General features: G+C 33.9%; 1 protein-coding gene across 1 annotated transcript in view; it reads left to right on the top strand.

Annotated features, from left to right (window-relative positions):
- Positions 1-12,261: 12,261 nt before the first annotated feature.
- Positions 12,262-15,000, top strand: part of LOC135207434 (cilia- and flagella-associated protein 251-like) — a 77,871-nt gene continuing 75,132 nt past the window's right edge. Inside the window, exon 1 of the mRNA XM_064239159.1 lies at positions 12,262-12,424. Coding sequence (XP_064095229.1) covers positions 12,262-12,424 — 163 coding nt within the window. The remainder of the gene's footprint in view (positions 12,425-15,000) is intronic.

The following is a 15,000-nucleotide window of genomic DNA, read 5'->3' as shown; positions in this document are numbered from 1 at the left end:
CACGTGTTCAAGTCATAACTGACTGCAAATTCTGTTTCCTCATGTTCCATAACAGTTAAATCATTTATCTATGATAGATAAAGGGTAAATCATTTATCCATTATGGAATAAATGATCCAGCTTTCATTATTCCTAATTTCTATCTCTTTATTACCTCGATTGAGATTACCTATAAAGGAATAATTCGTTTTATTAACGATATGTTGACTATAAATATGTATTAACATTTAAACTGATTTTTTGGTGAATGAAATGAAAGTAAATATGAAATACGTTTTCCCATATAACTATAAGTGTGTGGTTGTCTACAGATAAAATATTCATGCTCGATCTGAACACTCAAATACTGAATGCTAAATATTGAAAAAAGTTTATGAATGAAGGAAATCCTTTAAAATACTGAAAGAAATCTCTTGTTTTCTTTTTTTTTTGCGGTAATGGTTTACAAACTGAAAAAAAAGCGAAAAGAATATTTTTCAAGCAACTGGAGTTTCTTCGTAATCATGACAATTCCGGTGTAAAATGAAGTATAAATTTCTTCTTGATCATGACGAACCTACTTTACAATGAAATAAGAACTTCTTCGTAATCGGGACAATTCCTGTTTACAACGTAATATGAATTTCTCCGTAATCGTAAGTTCCCATTTCCATACGAAATACACCATCATATAATCATACGAAAATCCAAAATCTAAATCTGTCAAGTAACACTAACTTATAGTCACGACACGTTGGGACGAAATCCTCGCGCCTCTCTCTCTCTCTCTCTCTCTCTCTCTCTCTCTCTCTCTCTCTGAAACCTCCCAGAATTCTGTCCGTCTAACACTTGACCATTAACTGATTCCATTTTCTCACGTTCCTTGACATCCTGCTATTCAGATTTCCATTTCTCCTGTCACCTTATTTGAGCTCGGGTTTCGTATTTGCCGGTTTCTGCTGCGTGAAAATACTCCGGTGGAATATGAATATTTCTCCAGCGATCGGAAAGTGCCCGAGTGCGCTGTTTTGCAGATATTTGCGAAGTCTTAGTTGCCAAGGGGAAGCTTCATGTGTGTAGCGATTTGGTCAAATATTAGAGGAGATTCTAAAAAGAAATTTGCTATCACATAAAAAGTTAGGTCACATTCTAAAAGAATCCTTATAACTTAATTGTGCCCATGTGAAAGCTAAAATAAGAGAAAGGAAGAATATTGTATTAGTGAACAACAAATTTTTTAATGAAGGTTCCTGGATAACCTGTAGGAAGAGTTACGCTGCTCAGAGCAATCATATTGTAGGCGTATACACACATATATGTGCATATATATATATATATATATATATATATATATATATATATATATATATATATATATGTAAGTATGTATATACGTATGTATGTATATATATATATATATATATATATATATATAATATATTACCATATTATATATATATATATATATATATATATATATATATATATATACAAACAATCATTTAAAATGTAATTTGCGGAAATGCGCACGGCTAACAATAGATCGCCGTCGACTTCAAACGTAAAATTTATTTCTGCTTGTTATAAAAATTCCTCACTGGGACACCTGGGCACAAATGAAAATGTCTATTTGGTCAATAACAGCGTCAAGTTGATTAACAAAAAAACGTCAAATTGATTAAGAAAACTGTATGGTCATAATTTGACGTCAGACCAAAAATGAAAAAAAAGAAAGTGACGAGGAAATGTAAAACCAAATTATTTCATTCACTCCATTGCATTTCATCGGAAATTTCTTTTTAATCACTGAACGCTAGCAGATTCGGAATTGGAATTGGGGAAATTCCTTTACTATTTTCCCTGGGAATTTCGCGTCGGTTAGTTACAAAGCTTTTTAAAAGTCTGAAGAGATTTGTTCTACCGATTGGGTATTACATATGAAGTCCATATTAAAAAACTGTCTTTTATCGTCATATTTCTTATCAAGATGGTTGATAAACAAATCTTTTTAAAAGATGCAGCAACTTGTGAGATAAAATTGATAATAATCAAGCTTTCTTTTAATCAATGTCAAATTAATAATGAGTGATAATTATATGCGATAAAAAGGATAACAACGAAATCCATAAAACAAATTTCGTTACAATTATTATAATTGTAATTGTTGATTCACATGATTAGGGAATAATCTATGAATTTAGGGTGCCTTAAAGCTGAAAGATTTTTGGTAATTTTGTACTTTTGGGATACTAATAATAATAATAATAATAATAATAATAATAATAATAATAATAATAATAATAATAATAATAAAGTCTTCATCTCAGCAACACTGACATACAAGATTTACAAGAGTTAAGTTTATAAAAGGATAAAATAATGTTATAATTGTCCTTTAAAAAATGATCGTAATTCCTAAAATGAAATAAATTCAAATATAAAAAAATATAATATCCTTATACTTCCAAATAAATTCGACCACTTTGCTGCATACAATATACGCAAACAAATTCAACGTTCCTATATCGCGTGGTTTTCTCTTCGTGTCATTGAAATACTGTACAATGCTCCTTCTATACCAACATTCAGGGGTTTTCACGGATTGAAAATTCGATGCCAATGGGTTGGAAAGGAAGGCAATTCTGCATGCGAAGGATGCATGCAAGATTTGGCAAGAAGAGACTATGTCCGCAATATTATTAATTATTATTATTATTTTTTTTTTGCTCTATCACAGTCCTCCAATTCGACTGGGTGGTATTTATAGTGTGGGGATTATGTTATTATTATTATTTATTATTATTATTATTTTATTATTTATTATTATTATTATTATATTTATTATTATTATTATTATTATTATTCTCGCCGTCACGGATTGCAAAGTAAATTCCAGTGAGTTGGAAAAAGCAAGCAAATTTGGCAAGAAGAGACATGTTCTCATTATTGTTATTATGATTATTATTATTATTATTATTATTATTATTATTATTATTATTATTATTATTATTATTATTCTCACGGTCACGAATTGCAAAATAAATTCCTGTTAGTTGGCAAAGCAAGCAATTCTGCAGGCGCAGGATGCATGCAAGTTCTGGCAAGAAAAGAGACCATGTCATTATTATTGTTATTTCTTTTTTGCTCTATCACAGTCCTCCAATTCGATGGGTGGTATTTATATTGGGGGGTTGGGTTCCATCCCTTCCTGTCCTTAGGAGCCAATCACTCTTTACTTATTGTGCGCCGGTGTAGGATCACCACCTCTTCTGCATGATCCGGGAGCTACTTCATAATTTATTATTAAAGGAATTAAAGAAAAAATTAAAAAAGCACCATTTAATAATAATAATAATTAATAATAATAAAATAATAATAATAATAATAATAATAAATAATAATAATAATAAAATAATTTGAAGGAATTATTCCGCCAACTAAAATAAAATGGATAGAAAACATAAAAAAAAAGCACCGGCTTAATAATAATAATAATTAATAATAATAATAATAATAATAATAAATAATAATAATAATAATAATAATAATTATTTATTATTTATTATTATTATTATTTAAATTTTTTTTTTTTTTTTTTTTGGCTCTCTCACTGTCCCTCTTAATTCCGAACCTGGTGGATTTATAGTGTGGGGTTCCGGGTTGCATCCTGCCTCCTTAGGAGTCCATCACTTTCCTTAGTATGTGCGCCGTTTCTAGATCACACTCTTCTGCATGAGTCCTGGAGCTACTTCAGCCTCTAGTTTTTCTAGATTCCTTTTCAGGGATCTTGGGATCGTGCCTAGTGCTCCTATGATTATGGGTCAAATTTCTGCTGGCATATCCCATATCCTTCTTATTTCTATTTTCAGATCTTGATACTTATCCATTTTTTCCCTCTCTTTTCTCGTCAACTCTGGTGTCCCAAGGTATTGGGACATCAATGAGTGATACTTTCTTTTCTGCTTCACTTTGTCAATCAACTTCACGTCTGGTCTATTGCACGTATCACCTATCTGTTCTGATACCATAGTCACCAGAGGATCTTTGCCTGATCGTTTTCTATCATTACCCTTCAGGTTGGTGCTAGTACCAACTTATTACTGCAAGGTAGCTGATGTTTCTTGCACAGGCTCCAGTGGAGGGCTTTTGCAACTGAATCATGCCTCTTTTTGTACTGGTTCTGTGCAAGTGCCGGGCATTCGTTTGCTATGTGGTTTATGGTTTCATTTTTCGCATTGCACTACCTACATATGGGAGAGATGTTATTTCCGTCTATCGTATTTTGAACATATCTTGTGCCGCTGTTATCATTCCTTCAGTTTCCTTCTATAGCTCTCCCCTGTGTAGCCATTGCCATGTGTCATCGCTGGCTAGTTCTTTAGTCTGTCTCATGTATTGTCCGTGCATTGGTTTGTTGTGCCAGTCCTCTGTTCTATTTGACATTCTCCTGTCTCTGTATATTTCTCGGGTCTTCGTCTACTTTTATTAGTCCACTTCTTCCCATGCACTCTTAGCCACTCGTCTTCACTGGTTTTCAGATATTGCCCCAGTGCTCTGTTCTCGATGTTGACGCAGTCCTCTATACTTAGTAGTCCTCTCCCTCCCTTTCGTGTTATGTATAGACTGTCCGTATTTGCTCTTGGGTGTAGTGCTTTGAGTATTGTCATATGTTTCCGATTTTCTGATCTATGCTGCGGAGTTCTGCCTTCGTCCATTCCATTAATTCCTGCGCTGTATCTGATTACTGGCACTGCCCATGTGTTATGGCTTTTATCATATTCCAGCATTGAGTTTTGACTTGAGTATCGCCTTGAGTCACTTCATATATTCTTTCCTGATCGTGTCCTTCATCTCTTGGGTGTTTTTATATCCGCCTCCTTCCCATTATTCCCATGTATTTGTATCCTGTCTCATCTATGTGTTTGATGTTGCTCCCATCTGGTAGCTTTATCCTTTCAGTTCTCGTTACTTTGCCTTTTTGTATGTTGACTAAGACGCATTTTTCTATTCCAAACTCCATCCTGATGCCCCCAGATACAATTCTTACAGTCTGGATTAGGGTATCTATTTCCTTGATGATCTTACCATACAACTTGATGTCGTCCATGAACATCAGATGGTTGATTCTGTTGCCTCTTTTCTTGAGTTGGTACCCGGCATCCATCTTCTGTAGTACTTTCGTCATGGGAATCATGGCTAACACTACGAAGAGTAGTGGGGACAGTGAGTCGCCCCCATGGAAGATCCCTCTCCTGATATTAACCTCTGCTAGTCTTATTCCAGAGCTTGTAAGTATTGTTATTCAGTTGCGCATTGTATTTTTGAGGAAGCTGATGGTGATTTTCCTCTGCCCCATATATTTCCAGGCATTCTATTAGCCATGTGTGTGGTATCATGTCGAAGGCTTTCTTATAGTCTATCCATGCCATGCTTAGGTTGGTTTTCCTTCTTCTACTGTTTTTCATTACCATTTTGTCTATCAGGAGCTGGTCTTTTGTGTCCCTACACTTCCTTCTGCAGCCTTTCTGTTGGTGGGGATGGTGTTTGTCTCCTCTAGGTAGTTGTATAGCCTTTCACTGATGATACCTGTTAGTAACTTCCAATTATTCTTGGTAGGCCGCAGATGGATAGGCCTGTAGTTACTGGCTATATTTCCCTTACTCTTTTCTTTCTGGACTAATGATATTCTTCCTGTGGTCATCCATTTGGGTGCATGGTGATTTGAGATACAATGCTGGAGTTGTTCTGCTATTCGTGGGTGTAGGGCCTTGAAGATTTTGAGCCAGTATCCATGGACTTCATCGGGACCTGGGGCTTTTCAGTTTGGCATTTTCCTTTAGGTTTTTTTTTTGGGTGTCTGACTGTGTCTGTCGTTATCTCTGTGAATCTTTGTTTTAGTCTCCCTGTTTCTTCTTCCTTGACTTCCTGGAGCCATGTTGCATGTTTGTTGTGTGATAACGGATTGCTCCATATGTTTTCCCATAGTCTCTTACTTGGTTCGGCTTCAGGAATTTCTTGGCGGTTGTCTTCCCCTCTTAGTTGGCTGTATAGTCTTTTCTGGTTGGTTCCGAATAGTTTGTCCTGTTGTTCATGTACCGTTGGATCTTATGTGCTTTGGCCTTAAACCTCTGTTTTACATCTTCTATTGTGTTGTTTAGTCCCCTCTCTTGTACTTTGTATTTCTCGTTGAGTTCCTCATTTGTTTTCTTGCTTCTTAGTCTTTTTTCTGCCATCTCTTTCAGTTTACTCAAGTCAGATCTCATCACCATGATTTGCTTTTCCAGGCGCCTTTTCCAAGAGGTTGCTGTTTTGGTTTCTGTTGGGTTGGTTGTGCTGGTGGTGTTGGTGTTCGAATCCCCATCAGCTCTGCTACTGATCTTGCTCCTGCATATGCCAAGTTATTTGTTTCTGTGATACTGGTGGTGTGTATTATGCCCATTATTTCATTGACCTCACTTGTTTTCTCCCTTAATTTCTTTGTGTTGTAGGCTTTCATGGAGGGGACCTTTGTTCTCTCTGTATCTGGCTCCATCCATTGTCTAATCTTTTCTACCCATTCCATCCGTTCTTCTCTTATTTCGTCGGTGTTTCTTCGTGTGTCGTTGTTTGATACCTCATCATCCCTGCCGTCTTCTGTGGCATCGTCTCTCAGTTCGTCTTCGTGTAATTCGTTGTCGTGTGACATTTCCCTTTCCAGTTCTTCTCTTTCTGTTGGGGAGAGCCAGTTCTTTTTCTTATGTTCCTTACTTGTCTGCCAGCCTCTGTCTGTTTGGGGGGTGTTATCCTCTCATTCCAGATGTGACCAACCTTCTTCTATATCTTCTCTCCGTCGGGTTGCTTCTGATGTAGCATCTCCATATTTCCTTATTTTCTTCTCTTGTCCATTTCTTCCTTTGGTTTGTTTCTGTAGCTCCAATCTCAGGCTGTTGGTTACTGTCGTTGTGGTGGTCAGTTGCTGGATGACGAACTCTAAGTACCTGACCGTCTTCCCCTTCAATTGGGTTGAATACCTGGCTGCCGGACGAAGCTCCTCTGTTGCCAGAGGTTCCATTTACGTCGTTGTCGTTTATTCCTTCATTTCTTAACATCATTGCTGAGTTTTTGCTATTTAACCATAGCTGGACCCTACCCCATCAGGGATAGGCACTCTATTTACAGCTGAGTAGACTGGGGAAATTATGGTAAAGATCCTTTCCCAAGGAATCAACGCCGAGGAGAGCGGTCACCCATCCAACGACTGACCAGCCCTAATGTTGCTTAACCAGTCCATTGACGACCTAACCCACTCTGCCACGGCGCCACATATTATTATTATTATTATATTATTATTATTATTATTATTATTATTATTATTATTATTATTATTATTATTATTATTATTATTATCTATCTAATTCTGTGGCTGCTGCAATCATGAATTAGGTATGATGTATTTTGTCTTAATTTGTGGAACGATGAGATATTAAATTCGCTTTCACAACCCATAAACGTAATCCCCTTTATCAGTAACTAAAATTGTCAAGTTACAGTGACATGGTACATTTTAGGTACGTAACTTTTTTTCAGAAGATATTTCTCTTGTGCAATATATTCGAAAATCTAGGAGGACGATGGACCTTCAAACGGTTGACATGAGGAATGGACCCATAATTGTTTTAGAAATACCTTAGTTTTGCTTCAGGAAAAGTTGAAACCCCTAAACACGTTAGTAGTTTTCATTGTCAGATAATTGAAAATGATTTATGATAATTCTAGTTTTAACTGCCATATCTTTTGATTACAATTAACTGAATCAATTAAGTTTCCAAATATCATTTCTTTGATTTTTTTTATTTATACAAATTTATGTTACTAATTTTTTGTATCATTACATTCTTAGTTACCCTCATATATAAAGTATCACTCTTCTAAACAATATACCAGTTTTAATTTCACTCTTTTTATAACGATTTATGTCGGTTTCATATAAACGCAAATTTATACTGCCCATTTAAAAAAAATAATTGTTCTGGTTAAAATTGAAAAATAAATCGACTGCTAGAAATTCTTCAGAAAATGTTCTGCGCGAAATAGTATAACAGAAGTGTATTGTGAGCCATTATAGAACTACATGTGTTGACGTATAATTAAATTTTCTCGCTGGAAATTATTAGTAAGCTTTAGAAGCTTATGGCCTCCGAAGAACTAATTCATTGCCAGGAGACTTCCCAGAAACCTGGAAAGAAATGTTACTGCTTGTTTTTAAGAGGGGGAAAGTTTGAAATAAAAATAACGGCAGTTTCCAAATCCCACACAGAAATATTTCACAGCAGTTGTGAAGTGTATTGTTTTCAACAAACTGAGTTATGTAATTGTGTCTATTTCAGTATCCGATATTTCTTTTTATAGTCGCGTTAGCTCTTCAATTAGAACTGATCAAAAATATAAAATGACGATTTCTTTTAGTGATATATGCCAAAATTACTGTTTATCAATTTCAATGACAAAAAAATATGAAGATTGTAAATTTAACAGGGACTTTCTTGAAACATGACAAACAAATTTAGCTTCTGGACATATGAAACCCAACTTTCCTAAAAATGTTTGTTCCAGCGGTTGCTATATTTCTAAGTTTATGAAAATTTAAAATACAATATTTCAATCTCTTTAGCCAGGAAAATAATTAAACTTTCAGACCTTTCATTCATATTTTCATTCATCAAAACGCATTAAATTTACCATAAACCATCAAAAGAATAATGTGCATTTTTTGGATGATTAATGATACCTACGTTTTCTGTAGGAATGATTATATGGACTGTGTTTATGCCTTTGTTTTTATGATAGTTTAAGATGGTCAGTGATACATAAGCTATAATGACTTCGGTTTCTTTAAGATTTCTATAGACACAATACTAAATCTAAAATATAGATATGAATTACGTATTAGTAACCTTTGCTGTAGTAAGATAATTTATACAAAATATTCTTCGTGGAGATGACACCTAATACCTTGTCTTAAATATAGTGTTAAGTACTACAGATTTGAGGAACATGAGGAACACTTGAATTTACAAACATTAGAAAGTATGAATGAACGGGCTTATAAATAATTTACGTTACGTTGTAATTTGAAAGAAAAATGACTAGCTTTTTCGTGGGATTCTTTCCATTGCATTTTTTATTTTGATCTGAGAACTATTCCATAATAAACGAGGGAATGTATTTTTACGTGTTTACTAACTTTAAATCTTGATTTTAGATACTATTTGAGTCTGAAGGACACTTCCAAAATATAATGGAAAATAGACGCAAAAGTTTGGTATCAAATTCTCTAGCAAGATTCCTTAAAGGAAATATAATTTTTTTAATATTCTACTGCTATGAGTCTCTCTACTCAATAAATGAAAAAAAAGTATTTTTTATTACACATCAATATGTCTTTAACACTTATTAACCCTTTCCTTGGTTTTAGGATGGATACCATAATTGTAGTTTACTTCTATTATGAGAGTTATACAGAATTTGTGAGGAATACGAATTTGACCTCATTGAATATCAGACATATGATAAGTATTGCACATCTCTCGAGAAAGGAAAGCTCACTAGAAAGTAAAATAAATGATAATAATGGTAAAGTCTTATATTGTGAATACAGGAAGTCGCAAATCTTGAGAAAGGGAGCTCTCTAGAAACTAAAAAAAAGAAAGAAAAAAAAACCAATAACAAAAAGTATTATACCGTGCATATAAATCAAGATTTCGATAAACGAAAACTCTTAAGGGAGAGAAAAAATAACGAATAATAATAATAAGAATTATACTGTGAGTACATTAAAATAAAAATACTTTAGAAAGGAATCATCTTTAAGAGAGAGAGAGAGAGAGAGAGAGAGAGAGAGAGAGAGAGAGAGAGAGAGAGAGAGAGAGAGAGAAATAACATGTCTTGTACTGTCAATCTAAAAAAAAGTCAATATAATTCTATAGCACAGGGTCTCTGAATAACCATTTCAGCCTCCTTTTACGAGGGATCACATCCCTTACAAATCCTCTAGATTCTGTTTTATGAGGCTTTGCCATTGAGAACCTTGTGGTCGATGTGACCTCTCTCTCTCTCTCTCTCTCTCTCTCTCTCTCTCTCTCTCTTTCAGTGCTACAACCTTTGGTTTCATTAAATGTGTTCCTTAATCTCTCTCTCTCTCTCTCTCTCTCTCTCTCTCTCTCTCTCTCTCTCTCTCTCAGTGTTACACCTATACTTTACTGTGATGTGTGTTCCTCTCTCTCTCTCTCTCTCTCTCTCTCTCTCTCTCTCTCTCTTTCAGTGCTACAACCTATACATTACTGTGATGTGTTCCTCTCTCTCTCTCTCTCTCTCTCTTTCACTTTCAGTGCTACAACCCATACTTTACTATAATGATTTGCTTACTCTCTCTCTCTCTCTCTCTCTCTCTCTCTCTCTCTCTCTCTCTCTCTCTCTCTCCCTCTCTCTCTCTTTCAGTGCTACAACCTTTGGTTTGCTTTGATGTGTTCCTTACTCTCTCTCTCTCTCTCTACTTTCCCATGAAAGCCAAGGTGGGGATATAATATGTGTAGTTGAGCCAAATCTCGTTTATGAAAGTGTATAGTTTGGATGCTGAATGTTTATACGAAAATGCTGACAATATATGTATATACATACATGCATGCATACATACATACTATACATACATACATACACACACACACACACACACACACACACACACACACATATATATATATATATATATATATATATATATATATATATATATGTGTGTGTGTGTGTGTGTGTGTGTGTGTGTGTGTGTGTAAAAAAATAGGAAAAAATTAACCTCTCTCGCGTACCTTTAATTGGAAATTATTGGAACCAGGCATTTTTGTACTTTTTGAAAAATATCAGCAGGCCTCTCTACACAGGAATTTTAGATAAATTATATTTGACGGAGTTAAACCCTTTTCGATATGAATAAAAATTTTTCTTTCCTCTCATTTGACAAAAAAGGGTAATTAACTTTTGTGGATGTGATTTCGTCTATGATAAATTTAAATGCCGGTGTTATAAAATGGTATTATGATATTATGAAAAATTAAGACTATAAATATATCTCTTTGATATCAGAAAACTAAAGGTATCAGTCCTATATTGCTGAAAGGTACCAAATACTTCTCTTTTAAATATGAATGTTCTATGTCAAGTATATTTAACTAGATGAAAATAACAGAAAATAATCTGAGAATTATTTTGATAATTTGCTGTTGAATTATAACATTGACATTCTCTTGTTAAGAGTTATTATTAGTGTAGGAAATTGAAAATGAAATGAGTGTACATTTTGCTATAATATATTTTGGACATTCTTTAAATGTTCTATCAGTGTGCCTTCGAAATTTCTATGAATTCCGGATGGTTTGTCATTAGGAAATTTGAATTTCAAACATTTTCTACCTATAGATTTTACATTATTCTTATTCCTGCTATTTCAGTTTTCTTCAACATAAGTTTATTCTATGAGGATTTTACGAATCAAAACATCAAGAGATATATACATACATAAACACACACACACTCAACCACACACAAAACACAAAAAAACACACAACACACACACACACACACACACATATATATATATATATATATCTATATATTATATAATATATCTATATATTATTATAATATATAATATATATATAAGTATATAATATTATTATATATATACAATATATCGAGCTACAATGTCCTTTAATATGTAATTCGCTCTACCTCGGAATTAATATATTTTCATATATGCTTAACCGAAGGGGAATTTTTTCTCTATAATAGACTTGCCCGAACCAGGGCGCGAACCCATGGATCCTTTCAAATCCAGGAACGTCAGTGAAACTTTTACCTACTACACCACCGAGGTGGTGCAGTAGGTAAAAGCTTCACGGACATTCCTGGATTTGAAAGGATTCCATGGTTCGCGCCCTGGTCCGGGCAAGTCTTATTATCGAGAAAAACAATTCCCCTTCGGTTAAGCATATATGAAAATATATTAATTCCGAGGTAGAGCTAATTAGATATTAAAAGGACCATTGTAGCTCGATATATGTGTATGAATCACGGAAATGTGATAGGAGGTATATAATATATATATATAATATTGTATATATATTATATATATATATCTATATAAATATATATATATATGTGTGTGTGTGTGTGTGTGTGTGTGTGTGTGTGTGTGTGTGTGTGTTGTGAGTGAGCGTGATCTGGGAATACGTACGATATGTGGACTCGATGAACCTAGAACAGGCATTGGAGGAGGTGGGTCAACGCAGCAGCCTGCCGAACCATTCCGGAGATAAAGACCAGACGAACAGCGTTCACTCAGGGTTCCATTTGCGAGTAAATCGCTCACGAGAGCAAGGCCGTTCGCCCCGAAATGGAGTATATCCATTCAGTAAGGAACACTTATCTAAATTGGTCGGAGGGAAAAAGAAATCGGTTACTTATGCTGGGAGGCTACGGAAACGGACGCAGGCGCCGTTCGATTGCCTTTACGTGTTGTTTGTGGGTTTTACGGGTTGGTTCGTTGTGGCTTTGTGGCGTTTTGGCTTCCGTACTGCAACCGGGAAGATATTGTAGAGGCTTTAGAATATATCATAAACTCATAATAATAATAATAATAATAATAATAATAATAATAATAATAATAATAATAATAAGAGTAGCTCCAGTCGATACAGCGGGTGAAAAAATCCACAATGTTGTAGGTGTCAACACACACACACCCACAACACACAACAACACAAACACATATATATATATACATATAATAATATATTTAAAAAAAATATATATATATATGTATATTATATTTATATTTATATAATCATATATAATATTATATATAATACATATAATATATATAATTTAATATATATATAACTATATATATATATATATATATATATATAATATAATATTATATATATATATATATATATGTGTGTGTGTGTGTGTGGGTATGTGCGTATGTGACCATGTGTGTTTGTGATATATATATATATATATATATGATATATTCTTCCAATAAATCCTTGACCGAAAAATATGAGCAAACTATAACTCTAACAGCGACGCACAAATACCGCTAAGTCATTTGAATCCTGTATCCCAAATCTATATCGACCTGTCTTCCATCATATAAAAACAGAGACCTGTCCGAGAGGTTGAAGGCTGTGAATCCGATCAATAGACAAACCGATGGCATTTGTTTATAAAGCATGAGCCCATGTGTTGACCTTTTATTTCGCGAGATATGAAAAGCTGGGAGTTTTTGTACTTCTAAAAGCTTGTTTTTCTGAGCTCCATTCTTATATTTTATTTTTGAAGTCCTGCCAAAATATGAGACAGGAAAATTCACGAAGGTATAAATTCATTATTTGTGGTATTTCTTAGAAAACATGTAGAAGATCCTGCTTGGTCAAGGAATCTGACAAAGAACGATTATGGTTTCTAGAGTTCATCAATAAGACGTTCCATAATGTTGAGGTATATATATATATATATATATATATATATGTGTGTGTGTGTGTGTGTGTGTGTGTGTATGTGTGTTTGTGTGTATGTGATATATATGTGTTGTATATGTGTCTGCGTGTGTGTATACGTACATATTCTACACTGACTAATTATTCTCCGAAGTCTTATATACTTTCTTTCTACTTTTGACCTCAGCCAGAAATTTCAAATATTCTGCCTTGGTCTGTTTATGAATTTTTTTCATGAGAGAGAGAGAGAGAGAGAGAGAGAGAGAGAGAGAGAGAGAGAGAGAGAGAGAGAGAGAGAGAGAGAGAGAGAGAGAATTGAAACAAGTAAGGCTTTCATTTGTTTGCAATGCTTCATATATTCGAATATATATTTTCTACTTATCGATGGTAATTTTATTCATTAGCACAACACTTCTGAAAGTATAGAATTCAAAATACAGAATCTAGAAATATATACAATTGACGAAAACAATTCGTGAGTCAAAATTAAAACGCGAAAATAAATGGTGAATAAATTCAGACGTTATTGGTCAGAAATGGTAAACAAGGTTTCCAATTATAGTTTAAATGGAAAATATAGAAAGCATACCATATAGAAAAATAAAATGCGAGAGAGTTCGTATGTCATAAAAAATATAAAGAAAAATAAAACATCCTATGGGATTTTCACGAAAGGTTACCAATTATAGTTTTGATAGAACATATTGAAAGCAAAGTATAGAATATGAAAACGCCAAATAATTCATATTTCATCACAAATATGGATCTTCGAGGGGTTTCCCTAAAATATTTCTGATCATTACATCTGGAAATCTTCCACGATCTGGGTTACCTGAAGACTTCCCTACCGAACCATTGAGAAGCTGTTATTTAAACGTTTTATGAACACCTTGAATGAATATATCGACGTCCCGGGATGCAACAGGTTGGATTTCATTCTGAATTCGCGAAAAAACTAATCTTTGATGCTGTTTTCGTTTTTCGATGATAATAGCTGGGTCTCAAGATGTGATCGGTGATATTCTTGTATAGTGGTTATATATTTCAAATTAAATTTGAAATTATTGGTTTGTTTATTTTTAATTTTGTGTAATTGTTCATTAAGCTCATATTACACTGGTTTTAATGTAATTTGGCAATGCCGCTCTCGGCTGCAAGGTTAAATCTTTAATCACCGGAAAAATAATGATATATTTTTGATAAAATTAAACATAAAATTGCTTGATTTTCATCTTTTCAATTACTGTTTACTTTATTTTTTCCCATAGTGTGCGCATGCGTCCGACTACCTTAGTTTTTTCCTCTTTTATGATATGATGATAAACATCCTACAATCCTGCCTCATTCCTGTCGTCATAGTGTAAGAAACTGATTTGTAATTAAGTTTGATGTTGGAAAGGGAATGAACTTTTAATAAATACTTTATATAATTGTTTTCTAGGAGCTTCCAAATGCTGAAAAGAAATGATGTGAGGAGCTATGA

Source organism: Macrobrachium nipponense, chromosome 32 (assembly GCF_015104395.2).
Source record: "Macrobrachium nipponense isolate FS-2020 chromosome 32, ASM1510439v2, whole genome shotgun sequence".
In the NCBI taxonomy this organism is placed as follows: domain Eukaryota; kingdom Metazoa; phylum Arthropoda; class Malacostraca; order Decapoda; family Palaemonidae; genus Macrobrachium; species Macrobrachium nipponense.
Note: the sequence above shows the minus strand (reverse complement) of the source record. Positions and strands in the feature narration are given on the sequence as shown.